The following is a 15741-nucleotide window of genomic DNA, read 5'->3' as shown; positions in this document are numbered from 1 at the left end:
ACCTTGAAGGGCAGCTCTAAACTTTCCCCTTTCGCTGCAGCTGCAGGGGGTTGTTTAGCAACGTCTGAGTCCTTTCACTTTCCTCTCTCTGGCTAAGCAGGGGTGGGCACGGATGGGAAATGGGCATGGAGGAGGTGGGGCTCTCCCCTGGCAGGCAGGCCTGACCCCAATGCCCCAGCATGGCACTCGGGGGCGCTGTGCCTCAGGGGAATAGAAAGGTCACTAATTGCTCAGGATAGCTCAGCCCGGACCCGCAATCAGCCTGGGGCCCAGACAAGAGGGGGTGATTGTGGCCTGGGCACGGGGGTGGGGTGGAATATACCATCCTACCTGTAACCTCAGCCCCGTTCCATTCAGAGGGGTCCTTCTCTGGCCCCGCGTCCACGTCCCCCCCAGGTGGGCACAGACAGAATTACAGTGAGGGTCTGCCTGGCCTGGGCTGTCAGTTCCTTAGCACTGGGGGGCTGTGGTCTGGTCCCAGGACAGGGCTGACCCCGAGGGTTTGGGTTTCGCCCTGGCGGGCCTGTCCCCCTTTCCCGCCCCTGGGAAACCGCTGGCTGAAATGTGGACAGAAAGAAAAACACCGTCCCTGGTTCTCTCTATTGGCCCCTCTCCTGGCCCAGCCCTTCCCGCCTCCATCAGCAGATGTCCTGGACCAGCCACAGATCCCCTGAGCATGCTCAGGAGCAGCAATGCCGGAAACCTGGATGAGGAGCGTTTCTAGCACGACACCCCAGACAGCCCTGCCCACAGCCCGGGGAATGGAGAGCCACGCAGTGGGATCAGAACAAAGTACCCTGCGCTAACCACTAGACTCCCCTCCCATCACCCAGGAGGCCTGACTCTTGTCCCTCCCCCAGCCACGGACAGAACTCTGGAGTCCTGGCTCCCAACCCCCATGCTCTAACCCACTGGACCCCTCTCCCACCCCAGAGCTGGGGATAGAACCCAGGAGTCCCTGCTGCCTGGCCCCTGATCCAACCGCTCCTCGCCCGACTGCCCATAGGGGCAGACACACACACACCTCAAGCTGGGGGTGTGATCACTGGTCTTCAGACCGTCTTTCCCACTGTGTGTCTTTCTGCGTCCCCAGCAGGAAATCCTGCGCTCCGGGGATACTGCCAGCCCCTCGGACAATCCTGGAGACTATTCGAACAGTCTGGGGACTATTGTAACAGAGCCCAGCCGAGGTCCCTGCGGGCCGTGGTGCCCTCTGCGCTGCCAGGACCCTGAACCCCATGAGACTCCACCGTCAACGCCCCGGCCTGTGTTCACCCTCCTCGAGGAGCCGGGAAAACCCTCTGAACCAAGCTCACGCCCACTGCTCGTCCCCCAGCTGCCGGGTTCTACTAACTTTGACCTGACCCTGGAATTTCCTGCCTGTGTCCTCTTTGGGATTTGAAATCTCCCTTGTTCCCCTCTCCTTTGCTCCTGGGAATTGCTCAGCACGTCTCACCTTTAACCCCAAGTTAACCGCTGTTTTTTGTCTGGAGATTTTCACTATTTTTTCTAAAGTTGATCTCGAAAAAGAATTACCCAATCCCTGCATTGCGGAGCTATTTATTCCCAGTCGAGTTCTCCAGTAGAGTGATGGCCACATCACCCCAGCTGGGGGTCTGGCCCCATTCATCCCAATGGGAGAGGAGCGAGGACGCAGCACACTCGGGGGTGGGAAGAGATGGGGTGGGAGCAGGCTGGGGTGTGGCCTTGAGGGAAGGGGTGGAGTGGGGATGGGGCCTAGGGCAGAGCCAGGGCTCGAGCACCCCCCTGCACAATGGAAAGTCGGCGCTTGTGGACCCCGCTGGGATCTGCCCCCATTGAGCGATGGCTTCTCTTTGTGTTTAAGGTCCCGGCCGTGCAGAGGGGTCCCAGGACTGGTCAGAATTTCGGCGGAGCTCAGTGGGAACCAGCTTGGGGAGAGTTCAACTCGCTGTAAATATCCTGGGTCCGTCCTTGGAGTTCCTGTAGGCCCAAACAGAGAGCCAGTGAGATCCCTGCTCAATGGGCCCCAGGGCCAGCGGGGTGGGTGCTGCCAGGACCGGACACTCTGTGGCTGGGGGAATCTCCCCTGAGCCGGTAGCAGGACGGGGTCTGACACACACACTTAGGTAGCGCGGGTTCCACCCAGCAGGGGGCAGGGGTTCGCAGTGCGGGGGAGGGTGGGGAGGCTGCAGCCGCAGACACACTCCAGCCAGCAGGGGGCAGAGGGGCCTGGGGGTTGGGGGAGGGTAACAGACCCTGCGCTCACCTCATAGGGTGACTCCGTCTCTGGCCTGCGGGAAAGCTCAGCGCCTCGTGGGAAAGGGAAAATAGTTTCTGTTGTTAGATCTGGGTCCCCGAAATCTCCAGCCTCCTGAATCCCCCAACTGTCTCCCACCAGCCCCCCTAAACCACCGGCCTCCCACCCCTTGACTCCCCCCAAATGTCTCCGACGAGCCCCCCACACCACCAGCCCCCTGAATATTGCCCTAATGTCTCCCACCAGCCACCCCAAATCACCAGCCCCTGGATCCCCCCAAGTGTCTCATGAGCCCCCCAAACCACCAGACCCCCACCCCTGTAGCCTTTATTTTTATTTGAAATGAATGCCAGTAACACAGACAGTCGCGGGAACAAGGTCCCCTGTCTCTTCTCAACTGGATTAAAGTCACCAGCTAAGTGACGACTGTCCCCGCGTATCCAACTCCGAGAGCGATCCATGCACCAGTGAGAGCTACACACGTACTCGCAGCCTCCCACACAGGGCGAGGGGCTGCTGGGGCCCCCGTGGATCGAGCGTCCGGAGAGGGATGGTTCCCGCTGGAGTTTTCCCAGAGGAAGCTCAATGTCCCCGCTCTGGGCACCAAGACCTGTAATAACCTCCCTGCCCAGCGGGGTGGGCAACAGTTGTCCTGCGTTCAGCTGCCTCCCCTCTTTAATGTGAGGCCCCTTGCACGGCGCCATGCGTGACAAACCATCCGGCAGCTAGTGAGTTAGAGCAGGGGGCCCGGCAGCCAGGACACCTGGGTTCTCTCCCAACCCTGGGAGGGGAGTGGGGTCTAGACGTTAGAGCAGGTAGGGGGTTCCCTGCAGTCCCCCCTCTAGCTGGTCTCTCCACTGCGGGTGGTTGATGTTGCTCTGGGTCATCGCAGGAACCAACCAGCCCTTTGCTCTTTCCTCTGCTCCCCAGCGCCACGGCTGCCCGGGGTCACCATGAGGTGTCTCCTCTGGCTGCTGTTCCTCCCGGGTAAGGCCCCTTTGCCTCGCCCTGAAGGTCTGGCTCCTTCAGACCCGCAGAGCCCTGGGGGCAGGGGAGAAGGGAGGGCAGACCCGGCTGGGGGGTCACAAGCTTAGAGGAAGGTTTTCTTCTGTGAGATTTACTCCACTTGCATCAGAGTGATGTGATCCAGTGATAGAGGGTTGGGAAGGTTGTGTCGGGATTCAGGATTCCTGGGTTCTCTTCCCAGGGGAGACTGAGGCACGGAGGCACACCATGAGCTGAACAGGGAGTTTAGTGCTTGGAATCAAACCGCAATCTCCTGAGTCCCAGTTCAGCACCGGAAGCGCCCGGCCAGCCTGCGCCTCGCTGCCATCGCTGTCACTCTGCTGCTTCCAGGCTTCCTGTGTCACTGAGACCGACCCGCCGAGGTGCCCGCGTCCCTGATCGCTTGGACGGGGACCTGTCTGTCCATCCTGTGCCCCTATAAATCCTGCCTCCTGAACCCCAGAAGGTCAAACAACCCAACCATCAACTCCCTGGCGTGGTACCTGAACCCTGGGTATGACCCTGAGAAGAAAGATTTCAGTGACACCGTCCTCTATAAACACAACGCCTCCATCAGCCCGGCCTTTGCAGGGCGCGTGAGGTTCCTGGGGGACCTGGAGAGAGATTGCAGCCTGCAGCGGTGTGACCTGCGGGCCAGCGAGAACGGCTCCTACGGGCTGAGACTGATCCTCTCGAACTCCAGGAAGAAGCAGGAGGAGGAGAAGTGGATGACTTATCAGTGTGAACGTGATGGGTAAGAGGGAAAGTCCTGGGCTTCCTTGAAGGAACAGACTAAAGACTCGTAGTCCCCGCTCTAGCCACAAGACCCCACTCCCCTCCCAGAGCTGGGGAGAGAACCCAGGAGTCCTGGCTCCTGGCCCCCCTATTCTAACCACTAGACTCCACTCTCCTCCCCTCATGGAGCCAGGGATCGAACCCAGGAGTCCTGGGCCTCGTATAAAGGAGGAATGAATCACTCACCTGCAATATTTTTCCCATGTTCATGGGCTGGCTGTAGATGTGGGATTGGCCGGTGCCATCCGAAGAGCCCGGAAACACCTCGGTGGGCGCGCTGCCACGGAAAGAGAGAACGTTACGGGGGCTGGGGATGGCGCGAGGGCATTTGGGTCGCTAGCATTGGGTCGGCTGCAGCGCCGTGGCTGGGGATTGGACAGGCTGCGTCGGTCAACAGCGTACAATCCCTGTGGGTGAGTGGCTGGGGATGGACCCCTGGGCTAAAGCACCCAGACCTGACATGAATCATGGACTTGGGGAATGGGGCCTTTCCTCTCTAGGGGGCACTGGCTCCAATCCAGCCCCACAGCGGAGGACGAGCTGGCTCAGGGTGGTGGGGGCAGGGAAGGGTGCACACGGCCTTTCCCTTCTAGAGCAGCGGTCCCCAAACTGTGGGGCACACCACCCTAGGAGGGCATGGAGGAAATTTCGGGGTGGCACGGCAGGGCTAGAGCCAGCCCCCATGGTGGGCAGGGAGGGAGCGCCACCCAGCCCAGCTCCACGGCAGCCACAGCTCTGACCCCAGTCCCAGCCCCGGCCCTAAGCCCGACTTGGACAGATCCCATTGTGGGTAAGGGAGGGCCACCCGCTGCGGCGCTTTTACGGACGGGGGCGGCACTCCGGGTTTTGGGCGGCGGGTCAGTCACTCGCTCCGCCGAAGACCCGGAGCGCTGCCGGGGGAGTAAAAATTAAAAAGGCGCTTAATTAATTAAAGGGCCCCCTAAATGGCTTTGCCCCAGACCCCCTGATGCCTCTGGGCGGCCCTGGACCAGAGCCAGGCCCTGCTGTTACCTTGGGGGCTGGTCCTGCAAGGCAGGCAGAAGTGAGACTGGAAAGAGCTTCTGTCCTGCTCGGGGGGGGATTTTATAATCCTGTTTTATGGAGGGGGAAAGTGAGGGACAGAGCTCGTCTAAAGTCACGCAGTGAGTCAGCAGCAGAGCTGGGGATAGAACCCAGGCGTCCTGGCTCCCAGCCCCATAGATGCACTTACCGGATCGCTGCTCAGTCCCTGGCGTTTGCTCCGCCTCTTCCTACAAATAAAGGAGACCAACAGCTCAGAGGCAAAACGACATCTGCTTCGGGTCAGGAGGGGAAGGAACAGGACAAAGGCTCCCACAAAATAGAACCTCCTGCCTGGGCTTGACCCCTGCTCTCCTGACCACCACCCAGCCGTGTAAGCAGGAGGCCACCCAGCCCTTCCCAGGCCCCTGCGGGTGCCAGGAATCTGTGTGGGACCCCACCACCACCATTCAATCACCTCCCCCAGACTGGGTTTCCGTGTATCCGAACTGGCTCTGCAATTCTCACTCCCGGATTGCGGGGTTCTCCGGCAAAGGCCAGGCGGGAGGAGCTGGGGATGGCCAGACGACCCGAGACGCGGATATCACCAGTTTGCAAAGCAAGCGCAAATACCTCCAAGCTGTGACGCCGACCAGCCCCACCAGCAGCAGCAGGACGAGCGCAACTGCAGGTCCCAGGATGTACGCGGGAGCCCAAACACGGGGGGTGGCTGGAAAGGAGAAAGGAGGGTTCTTGGATCAACCCTGCAGCAGATTTTCGAACCCCATTTGCTGAGGGACGGCAGCCGGGTAACAAGCCCACAGTGAGGCTGCATGGGGCTGGATCATTACACGTGGTGGCTTTGGAGTCAGCAGACCTGATGCTCAGACGCAGAGCCCTCCCGTCCCAGCACCCCCAGCCTCCTCTATAGGCTGTGCTGCCCAGCTGGATGACATTTCCCATGATGCTCCACTATCTCCCCTCTTGGTGATGGGAAGGGTGCCTCATAGGAATCCATAGCCAGGGTGCATCATGGGAGATGTAGTTTCAGAGCCTTCTAGCCTCATTCTCCACTATAGGCCAAGGTGTCTGTCTGGACTACATCTCTCATGATGCCCCACCAGCTCCTCTCTTGGTGCGGGAAGGGCGTGCAGCATAGGAATCCTACGCTAAGGTGCATCATGGGAGACATAGTCCGGCTACAGATCCTGGCCCACAGAAGAAAATGGAAGCACAAGGCACTCAAACTACAACTCCCAACAGGCCATTTTCAATGGAAATATTTCGGTTTTTGACATTTCTATGAAAAGTGGAGCTTTCCCACTTGGGAAAAAAAACCCATTTCCTGGCCAGCTCTACTAGAAATTTTGGGTTTTTTTTAAATGAAAACCAAGATCTCACAAAATCCCATCATTCCATATGTGTCATAGGAGTCCTTCGGTGTGGTGCATCACTGGACTTGCAGTTCCTGTTCCTCACGTTCTCAGTCTCCTCTGTCGGCCGGGGTGTCCGGCTGAACTACATCTCCTACGATGCACCACCTGGTCCCCTCTTGGTGCGGGGAGGGGCGCTTCATTGGAATTCGTGGCTGTGATGCATCATGGGAGATGTAGTCCAGCCCCTGCCTGTTTGATTAAAGGGCTGGAGGAATCACAGCCATCCTCCCCAAGACCTCGGGCAAAGGCAGCGATGGGCCAAGGGAAGGATGATCCATAGAATCTAAGGGCAGAAGGACCAGCTGGGTGACACAGGCCTCAGGACTCCCCTGAATTCATTCCCATTTGAACGACAGGACTCCCCTCAATTCATTCCCGTTTGAATGACAGGACTCCCCTGAATTCATTCCCGTTTGAACGAGAGCCGATCCTTTAGCAAAACATCCCAGAGTGATTTAAACATTTCCCGGGATGGAGAATCCACCACGTCCGGAGATCATTCTTTCAATGGCAAATTCTCCTCCCTGTTCAACATTTGCACCTTATTGCCAGTCTGAATTTGTCTAGCTTCAGCTTCCAGCCCCTGGATCTCTGTCTGCTCGGCCGCCAGGACCATTATCAACGTTCTCTTCTCCGTGTAGGATCTTGTAGACGGGACTCACGTCACTCCTTCCCCTTCCCTTGGTTCAGCTAAACAGACGGAGCTCCTGGAGTCTCTCACCCTAGGGCAGGTTTTCCAACCCCTGACTCCTTCTCATGGCTCTTCTCTGACCCCTCCACAGCTGATCACCAACTCCTGGGAGTGCGGGCCCCAGAACTGGGCACAGGATCCCAGACGTGGTTGCACCAGGGCGAGATCCAGAGGTAAAATCCCCTCTCTGCTCGATTCCAGATTGCCCTGTTCCTGCACTCCGGGATGGCGCTAGCCCTGCTGGCCACCGTGGAGCTGGGAGCTCCTGGTGAGCTCGTGATCCACCGGGATCACCACAATGACCCTCCCCCGCTGGGCCTACGGCACAAAGGCACAACCCCAGCCCCTCCCCCACTCCGGAGGTCTCTTTTCTCACGTCCCCGGCACTTACACAGGACGGTGATGGTGATGGGGGGGGACGGGGACTGGCCGATCCCATTGTCGGCCTGGCAGCGATACTCCCCAGCCTGCTCCGCCGTGATGTTCTTCAACACCATTTCCTGCCGGGATCCCTCCAGCTGCCGGTCGCCCCGGTACCAGGTGTAGGAGTTGGGGGCGGGGAGGCTGCTGGTGTAACTGCACGTCAGCGTCACCGATTCCCCTGCCTGCGGGCTGGTGCCCGGCGCTGCCGTAACGCGGACACCTGTGGGGGCATCTGGGGGGCGAGACGGAGAGACGGGGCGTGAACGGAGAGAGACAGAGTGGGGGGACCTGGCCCAGACGGGGGAAGGGATCCAGGGCAGGGGGTGAGGGGCAGGGCCTGGCCCATGTGGCTCCAGGGGGTGAGAACAGGCAGGGCGGCATGGGGATAAGGGGGAGGAGTCCCCCAGAAAGGTCTGGGAGCCCAAGGCAGTTGCAGGGGAGGGGTACTGGCCCAGAGCAAGCTGGGGGCCTGGAGCAGGTGAGGGGTGGTACAGGGTCTGGCCCATATGGGGCTGGGGGTCTGCGGAAGCTGAGGGGGAGGCAGAGACTGTCTCAGAGGGGTCCGGGGACACAAGGCAGATGGAGGGGCAGGGCCTGGCACAGAGGCAGCTGGACACCTGGGAAGGTGGGATGGGACAGGGCCGAGCTCAGTGTGGAATGGGGCCCTGGGGCAGGTGGGGGGATGGGCAGTGGCCCAAAGGGGGCTGGGGCCCCGGGGCAGGTGTGGGGGGGGGAACACAAACTGAATTTCTCTCTGCTGGGCCCAGCCACAGGAGCGATGCAAAGGAGCAGGGGGCCCAGCACAGAGTCAGCAGCAGTGGGTTGAGCAAACCTGGTTATTAGGAGGCGGGGGTGCAATACGAGGCAGGGGCTCCTAAGATGGGCGGGGTGGGGCGAAGCAGGGGGGACAAGGTGGGGGGTACATGGGGCTGCTCCAGGATGCTGTGTGGGGAGTATCGGGGGCTGCGAGGGAGGAGACTCTCACCAGCCCTCGCAGAGAGGCTCAGATACCCCCAGCCGGGGCCGGACACCCAGACCCCGCACACATAGCTCCCTCCGTCAGAGATGGCTGCCTTCTCAACATGTAAATCCTGCCCGGCTTCTGGCAGCCACACGTCCCCGCGGGACCAGAGGTACCTGGCGATGGGCCGCAGGGCAGCAGCCTGGCAGCGCAGGGTAAAACCGTCGCCTCCCCTAGGCGCTGCCTTCCCTGCCAGCCACGAAACGTCGATCCTATGCACGTTTGGGGCAACTGAGGGCAAAAGTCGGGAGAGAGTTTGTCAGCGGGGCATCGGGACTGAACAAAGGGGCAGGTCCCTCCCTGTCCAGTGCCATGGGGCAAGAATATTTGGTAAAGCCAGGTGAGAGTTTTTGAGCTGGGGAAAGAACCCAGGAGTCCTGACACCGAGTCTTCTCCACTTTAGCACACTAGACCACCCCCCTCCCAGAACTGGAGATAGAAGGCAGGAATCCTGATTCCCAACTCCAACCAGTAGTCCCTCCTCCCCCCATGTCAGGGATAGAACCCAGGCGTCCTGGTTCCTCCCCCCCCCCCCCCCGCTCTAACCTTGTCATGTGTAGAAGCAGAGCTTACCTGTCCCCAGGGGCTGGGATTGGTCAGAGTCACACTCATCCCTGTATCCATCCACCTGGCATCTCAGAGCCACTCCAGGGTTCAGCTGGTACGGGGATATTTGCAGCTCGGTCTCCCTATACCTGCCCGAGGTTTCCCCTGGGCTTCGCTGTACGCCATCTCTTTCGTACCAGGAAGGGCGATGGTGGCAGTTGGCCCCCACGGAGCAGGTGAGGGAGGGTCCCGGTTTCATTCGGCGCCCCAGGGATGGCTGGCACTCATGATCTGTGAGGAGAGGAGGGGTCAGGAGCCACTGAACCCTGCTGGGGCCCTGGGGCTGGCAGTGCTCCCAGGGGCGCCGCCTGGCTGCAGAGTGGGGAGCAGCCCCCAGGGTGTGGGCATGGCCCAGCCTGGGCGCTCAGCTGGCCGGGGCAATGAGGGCTCGTGGCCATGGGGGAGAGCAGCAAAACTTCATCTGAGACATGGGAGCGCTGGGTCTGCCCAGAGGGGCGCAGCCGCCAGTTGGGGGCACCACACATCTGGTCTCAGAGTAGAGCCCTAAGTGCCCTTTTTTGATTTTGGCATTTTCATCCCCCTCCCAGCCACAAAAACCTTAGATCCCGCAAATCCTGCAAGAGACACTGATTCCCCCAGGCTGCTAAAACCAGCCAACCAACAGACACAAACCGGTGGGTGACGATCTGATCTGTACCAACGGAATTCAGAGACAATTTTTACCACAAAGAGAAGAAAACAAATCTTGCTTGAACCAGGTACAAACACACTTTAACTCCTGTTATCACAGAACGAGTCTGAGATTTGGAGCGAGGGAGATAAACACGGAGAGGAAAGAGAAGCTGAAACAAAATATTTAGCAGTTTCCCCAGTAGGCGACTCTTGGTACATTTATGAGATTTCGTGTTTTCCCGCCAATTACCGCAGCCTGGTTTTTTTCCCTTCCGATCCCACCCCCAAAAAAGCACATTTTACCTGCTCCCGCTTTTCTGGGTGGTCCTGCAGGGTCCCAGTCCCACTATAGTCTCCGCCTGAGAGCCCCTCACGCCTGCTGCGTTACGCTGGCTGCAGGGTCCGTCTCAGCGGCTCTTCAGCGCAGGCCAAGGGTTAGACAGAGGGACGGGGACGCGGGTCCGACAACAGCCTGGGAGTCTAACCCACAAGTCCCCCCTGCGCTAACCACTCCCCCCCCCTTCCCCTAGAGGTGGAGAGAGAACCCAGGAGTCCTGACTCCCAGCTCTAAGCACTTGCATTTCAGAGCAAGGCAGAAATGGTGTGTGTGTGTGTAGGGGCGGCTGGTTTGTATAATTTTTGGTGGTGCCCAGAACAGGTCCAAGCCCTCCCTCCCCCGGCCCCTCCCCCCTTGTAAGCCAATCTACAGTAACTCCTCACTTAAATTCGTCCTGGTTAACCTTGTTTTGTTGTTACCTTGCTGATCAATCAGAGCAGGGGCTCTCCAACTTGGGAAGGAAGAGGGTCTCTCTGCAGCAGTTGCAGCCCTGGAGCCTCTTTCTCTGGCCACCGTAGCCCTGCATATCCCAAATTCCCCCCACCCCCTCTTCTCACACCACTGCCCCTTCCTACCTACCCCCTATTCCCCCCAAGGCCACTACCTCCCCTTACATGTGCATCTTGTCCAGGGTCCACGCACCTAATTAGAGGAGCCAGGCCTGCGCAGCTCCACTAATTAGGGGGTGGCCCTTCATTCTCTCCTGTGCGGTCACCCAGGAGTGCACCTGAGAGGGAACTAGCCGCGGACCACCTGAATGGAGCTCGCGGGCCACTGGTGGTCCACGGACCACAGTTTGAGAAGCTCTGAATTAGAGAACATGCTCGGTTAAAGTTGCCCAATGCTCCCTTATCGGGTTGTTTGTCCACTGCCTGCAGAAAGAGCAGCCCCTTGGAGCGAGCTGGTGGGGCCAGGGTGGGCCGACAGCCCCCCCATCAGCTCCCCTAAGTTCCCTGTGCAGCAGCCGCCCACCAGGCTCCCAATTGCCGGGAGTTCAGCCGTCCCTGCCCACACGGCCCTGTGCTGCCCCTGCCCTCTGCCGGGGAGCTGCTCCCGGAGCCTCCTGCTCGCTCTGCAGGGCGGGTGACCAGATGTCCTGATTTTCTAGGGACAGTCCCGAGTTTTGTGTCTTTTTCATATATAGGCTCCCATAACACCCCACGCCCGTCCTGATTTTTCACACTTGCTGTCTGGTCACCCTATGTGCAGGTGGGGAGGGGGAAGAGGGGTGTTGTTGTCAGGGTGTCCCCTCCCCCGTTCCTGCCCCCATCTCCACGGAGGGCGGGGGTATGGCAGGGCTCAGAATGGAGGGAGCTTGCTGGCAGCAGCTGCTGTCTCAAAGTCTCTCCCTCACACACAGGGTGTGTGTCTCTGTGTCTCTCTCTGCCCTGCTGTCTTCCCCTCTCCCCGCTCCACTCCTGCTGCCTTGTAGAGTGAGGCTGCATTAACAGCGAGGTGTTGACTCCTGGGGGCTGAGCCGAGTGCGAGTTCATCATTCGGCAGTAAGGCATTCCCTGGGAACCACCCCACCCTCTGACTCCACCGCCTCAACCGAGCTTCGCAATCATCATCGCTGTGTGCAGTATTAAAGTGTTTGTTTAAGACTTATACTCTGTGTGTGTGTGTAGATAGATAGATAGAGCTTTTGTCCGGCAAAAAAAAGTCCCTTGAACCTAACCCGCCATTTACAGTAATTCTTATGGGGAAATTGGATTCGCTTAACATCCTTTCACTTAAAGTCGCATTTTTCAGGAACGAAACGACCACGTGAAGCGAGGAGTTACTGGACAAATTTAAAATAATGTAAAAATGTGAGGGCTCTGGGGTGGGGCTGGGATGAGGGATTTGGGGTGGGGGAGGGGCTCAGGGCTAGGACAGAGGGTTGGGGGGCAGGGTGAGGGCTCTGGGGTGGGGCTGGGGATGAGGGGTTTGGGGTGTGGGGGGGCTCAGGGCTGGAGGAGAGGGTTGGGGTGCAAGGGGTGAGGGTTCGGGGGGTGGGACAGAGCTGGGGATGAGGACAGGCTGCCCCGGGGCAAGGGCCAGAGAGGAGGACTCCCCCCAGCCCTCTCCCCACAGGCAGCAGTGAGCTCCGGGGGAGGGGCCCCCCCTTCTCCCCTGCTCCACACTCACCTCGCACCACTGCCATTGCACGTGCTCCTCGGGCCCCTCTCGGGTACAGGAAGCCCCCTCACCTCCCCTGCGGTGGGGGTCGTGAGGATGGGGGGCTGCCATCAGATGTGCCCCTCCCCCCTGCTGCTGCCCCTCACTGTAGCTTCACTGGGGGTGGGGGGTGGGGCTGCCCCCTGTCCAGCGTGGGGCAGGAGCGGTGACTGTAGGCAGGGGCCCCTGTGCTAGTGGAGGGTCCCGTTGGAAAATGAAAGGGTCCGCCTGTCCCGGCAAGGGGGGCTGGGAGCCGGGGGTCGGGGGCAGCCAGGGGAGGCCAGGGGACACTCGGTGGAGCTGCAGGGGGGCGGCAGGTGGGGCCGGGGGAGAGACCCGGCCCCGAACATTGCTGGAGCCGGGACCCCGGGCTCGCGCCTGTGTGTGTGTGTGTGTGTGTGTGTGTGTCCCTGTGCTGCCCCCTGCTGGAGGGGACAAGCCCTGCTCGGGGTGTCTGCGCTGGCGTGTGGTGCCCTCTCTGCGGTTCTCCTCGGGCCCTGCCTTGACCCGGGGGCGCTGGACGGAGCCTGGTTACCGGAGACACGGAGCCGCTGTCCTGGGTCACTCGTCCATCTGTCCCTCTTTCCATCGCCCGCTGCATAGAACCGGAAGCGGTAGGTGCCCTGATCGCTGGGGCGCAGCCCCGATACCCGCAGGGAGCAGTCGTGCTGCAGGTCCCCCAGATAGCGGGCGCGCCCCTCGAACTCCAGGTGGACACGAGCCTCGTCCGAGCGATACACGGCTTGATCCTTGTTCCGTGTCCAGATCACGGCCCAGACCGTCCACCCCGCGGGGTAGGTGAAGGAGCAGGGGATGGTCACGCAGGAGCCGGTCCCTCCAGCCAGGGGCCCTGGTGCGAGTGTCACGCCCCACTCCTGGGCGTAGGCGCCTGCCGGGGACAGGAATCGGGGATCAGACCGGTGCCCGGCCCCTGAGAGTTGGGGAACCCGCCCGCAGGCTGGGCTGCCGCACGGATCCCGCCGGGAGAACCCAGCATCAGCTCAGCCCCCAAACCAGGGGCTTTAAAACACAATCGGGGAAGTTGTGTTGTGGAGCTGTCTGAGCCCCCCGCCCTCTCCTGGCTTGGGGGTGACAGAGAGCCCGGCCAGCGCTCCTCTGTGAATTGGGGAAGGAGAGTTTGGAGGTGCCCCCCCAACATCAGCCCATCCCCAGCCCAGCAATTAATCACCCCAGCCCCCAAATCACTCCTGTCCCCCCGAGTTCTCCCATCAGTCCAGGCTGACCCCCTCCCCGCATCTGCCCAGCCCCCCTTCCGTCTAGTCCGTCCTCTGCATCCCATTAGTTCACCCCCTCTCAGTTCAGTCCCCCTAAAACCCTGCTCAGTTCACCTTCCCTGGAAACCCCCTTCAGTCCAGCCACCCTCAGTTCAACTCCCCATCCCCCCTCAACTCAGGTCCCCATCTCGCCCCTCAGTGCACCCCTCATCCCCACTCAGTTTACCCCCCCCCCCCCCCCAATAGCTGGTGTCTGGCCCCAGAGGCCCTGACTGCAGGAGGAGGCCCACTGCCGGGGGGTCAGGTTAGGGTTGCCAACTTTGGCTGGAGAAATTCCTGCAGGTTTCATCACATGACAGTCTTTAATAAAAGATTAATCTTTAATTCCTCGACACGCCAGGGAAATCTTGGAGGGTTGGCAACTTTAGGTCAGGCACTTCCCATGCACAAGGAGCTGGGGGCGCATGTGGCAGGGGCCAGCTGGGCCGGAGCTGGGCGGACGGACAGGGCAGGGAGCAGAGCTCTCCAGGCCGGCCCAGGAGACGCCCCGACTCGCTGCGGCAGCCAGAAGCCCGGAGGCAGGACGTGGCGGAGGGAAAACGGAAGCCAGGGGGACGAGAGCGGCTGAGGCCCTGGCTGCTCAGCCCAGCGTGGCCGGGGCTAGACCAGGCTGACTCTGCCATGAGAACCCGGCGTGTTCTCCACCGGGGTGAAACCAGCAGCGAGGACCCGGCCGCTCGGGGTCAGATTCAAGGCCAGACACCCCCTAGGCTTGAAGTGGAGCCGCTGGTGTGAGTGGCTGGGACTTCCCTGTGATGGAACCCGGTTCCGAGCGCCCTCCTGGCAGTGTAGACGCACTCCCAGGGCTGGGGAAATGGTCCCCACCGGTCGCCTGGCTGGCAGCACATGGTGGCTGTGTGAATTACTCACCGGTCAGGAGACAAAAGGCAGGGACCAGCACCAAGGCCATCTCCGTCCAGGGCAGAGCGCTCAGCCGGCCTGGGAGGGGAAAGGGGCCGGGAATGATCCACCTGCAGCATTTCTGGGTGACAGCTCGTCTGTGCCGAGCGATGGCGTCCAACCGCGGGATTGGCTGCCTCACCAGGTATTTTACACCTCAAGCCCTTTGTAAAAGAACTTCCTAACCAGAAGGGAGTAAAGCCCAGAGATTGGCCCGGCGGAGCAAGGACTGGTTGCATTTCTATCCCTGTGTGCCTTGCGGGCCATGTGTGCTGGACTCACAGCCTCAGGGGTGAAATGCAGCCACCTCTGGGGAGGGGCGAGTGGCTCTTAGGCAGCTCACAGCAACGCAGAGGGCATTTTTAGGGCAGGACTGGAGGACGGTTCCTAAGTGGAGCTGACATGTGCAGGGAGAGTCAGGGAGGTGGAATGGAACAAAGCACTTTGGGGTGTGGCAGGGACCCCAGGGCGACATTCTGACCCCTTGGGAGAGAGCCATGTGTGGGAGGGGTAACACAGGCACAAGGGGCAGGGTCGGGGTTCAGTGTTTCAGCGGGGAACAGCAAAGCCCCAGATGCAGGGGAGAGCCCCCTACACAGCCCCCCGGCCCGTCCTGCAGCTCCACAACCCCGTCGCGCTTCCTCTGCTGCTTCGCCTCTGATAGCTGGATTGTTTATCGGGGCCCGTCTGTGTGTGTATCTGTGACCCCAGCCTGGGCAGAGCCACTATCTGATGTTACCCAACCGCTCCGAGAACGTTCGCTCTGGGTCACGGTGCAACTGGCCAGCAAGGGTCTGAGGGCCCGGGTGCGTCTGAAAACAAATTTCCCTTTTCAGAGCTGGAACTAGAACCCAGGAGTCCTGGCTCCCAGCTTCCCACTAGCCCCCACCCTGCTCCCAGAGCTGAGATAGAACCCAGGTGTCCTGGTTCACAGGCCCCTGTTCTGTCCCAAACATGATGCTCCCTCTCTGAACAGTTGATCAGTCTAGCATGGGCTCCCCCAAAAGATCTCAAACACCTTCAGTGACACCTTCACGAACAGTGAAATGCAGCCTGCTCTGGGGTAGGGCACGGCAGGTGTTTAACAGCGCCGGGTAATGTCGCCCAGCCGTGTTCAGTCCCCATATCTTACACCGTGAGCGCGTCAGGCGGAGACTGGCTCTCACGCTGTGCTTGGGAAGCCCCCAGTGTATTTTCAATG

General features: G+C 60.5%; 3 protein-coding genes and 1 long non-coding RNA gene across 13 annotated transcripts in view; 1 reads left to right on the top strand and 3 right to left on the bottom strand.

The window, feature by feature from the left end:
- Nucleotides 1–15741, bottom strand: part of LOC114019448 (B-cell receptor CD22-like) — a 163216-nt gene that overhangs the window by 65221 nt on the left and 82254 nt on the right. For 4 of the 10 annotated variants that reach the window (XM_043535154.1, XM_043535158.1, XM_043535159.1 and 1 more), the window contains 3 exons: nt 9183–9446; nt 8568–8840; nt 7557–7820 (listed from right to left, as the gene is read on the bottom strand). In XM_043535154.1, the coding sequence (XP_043391089.1) occupies nt 7557–7820; nt 8568–8840; nt 9183–9446 (801 nt within the window). Of the gene's footprint in view, nt 1–7556; nt 7821–8567; nt 8841–9182; nt 9447–12315; nt 12352–12880; nt 13235–14510; nt 14580–15741 lie in introns of all 10 variants that reach the window. The other 6 variants (XM_037882791.2, XM_043535161.1, XM_043535153.1 and 3 more) reach the window with 5 other exon arrangements.
- LOC114018712 (B-cell receptor CD22) overlaps nt 1–15741 on the top strand; it is a 97410-nt gene that overhangs the window by 13112 nt on the left and 68557 nt on the right. The gene's annotated exons all lie outside the window — the stretch shown is intronic.
- LOC102937842 (B-cell receptor CD22) overlaps nt 1–15741 on the bottom strand; it is a 280912-nt gene that overhangs the window by 228773 nt on the left and 36398 nt on the right. The gene's annotated exons all lie outside the window — the stretch shown is intronic.
- On the bottom strand, nt 5249–7534 carry LOC119564097. The gene is made up of 3 exons (XR_005222983.2): nt 7016–7534; nt 5672–5768; nt 5249–5289 (listed from the first exon to the last, which is right to left on the bottom strand). It is a non-coding gene; the product is annotated as an uncharacterized LOC119564097 (long non-coding RNA).

The sequence above is a fragment of the Chelonia mydas genome, chromosome 24 (assembly GCF_015237465.2).
Source record: "Chelonia mydas isolate rCheMyd1 chromosome 24, rCheMyd1.pri.v2, whole genome shotgun sequence".
NCBI lineage: Eukaryota > Metazoa > Chordata > Testudines > Cheloniidae > Chelonia > Chelonia mydas.
The sequence above is the reverse complement of the archived record's forward strand: the minus strand, read 5'-3'. Positions and strand labels throughout refer to the sequence as shown.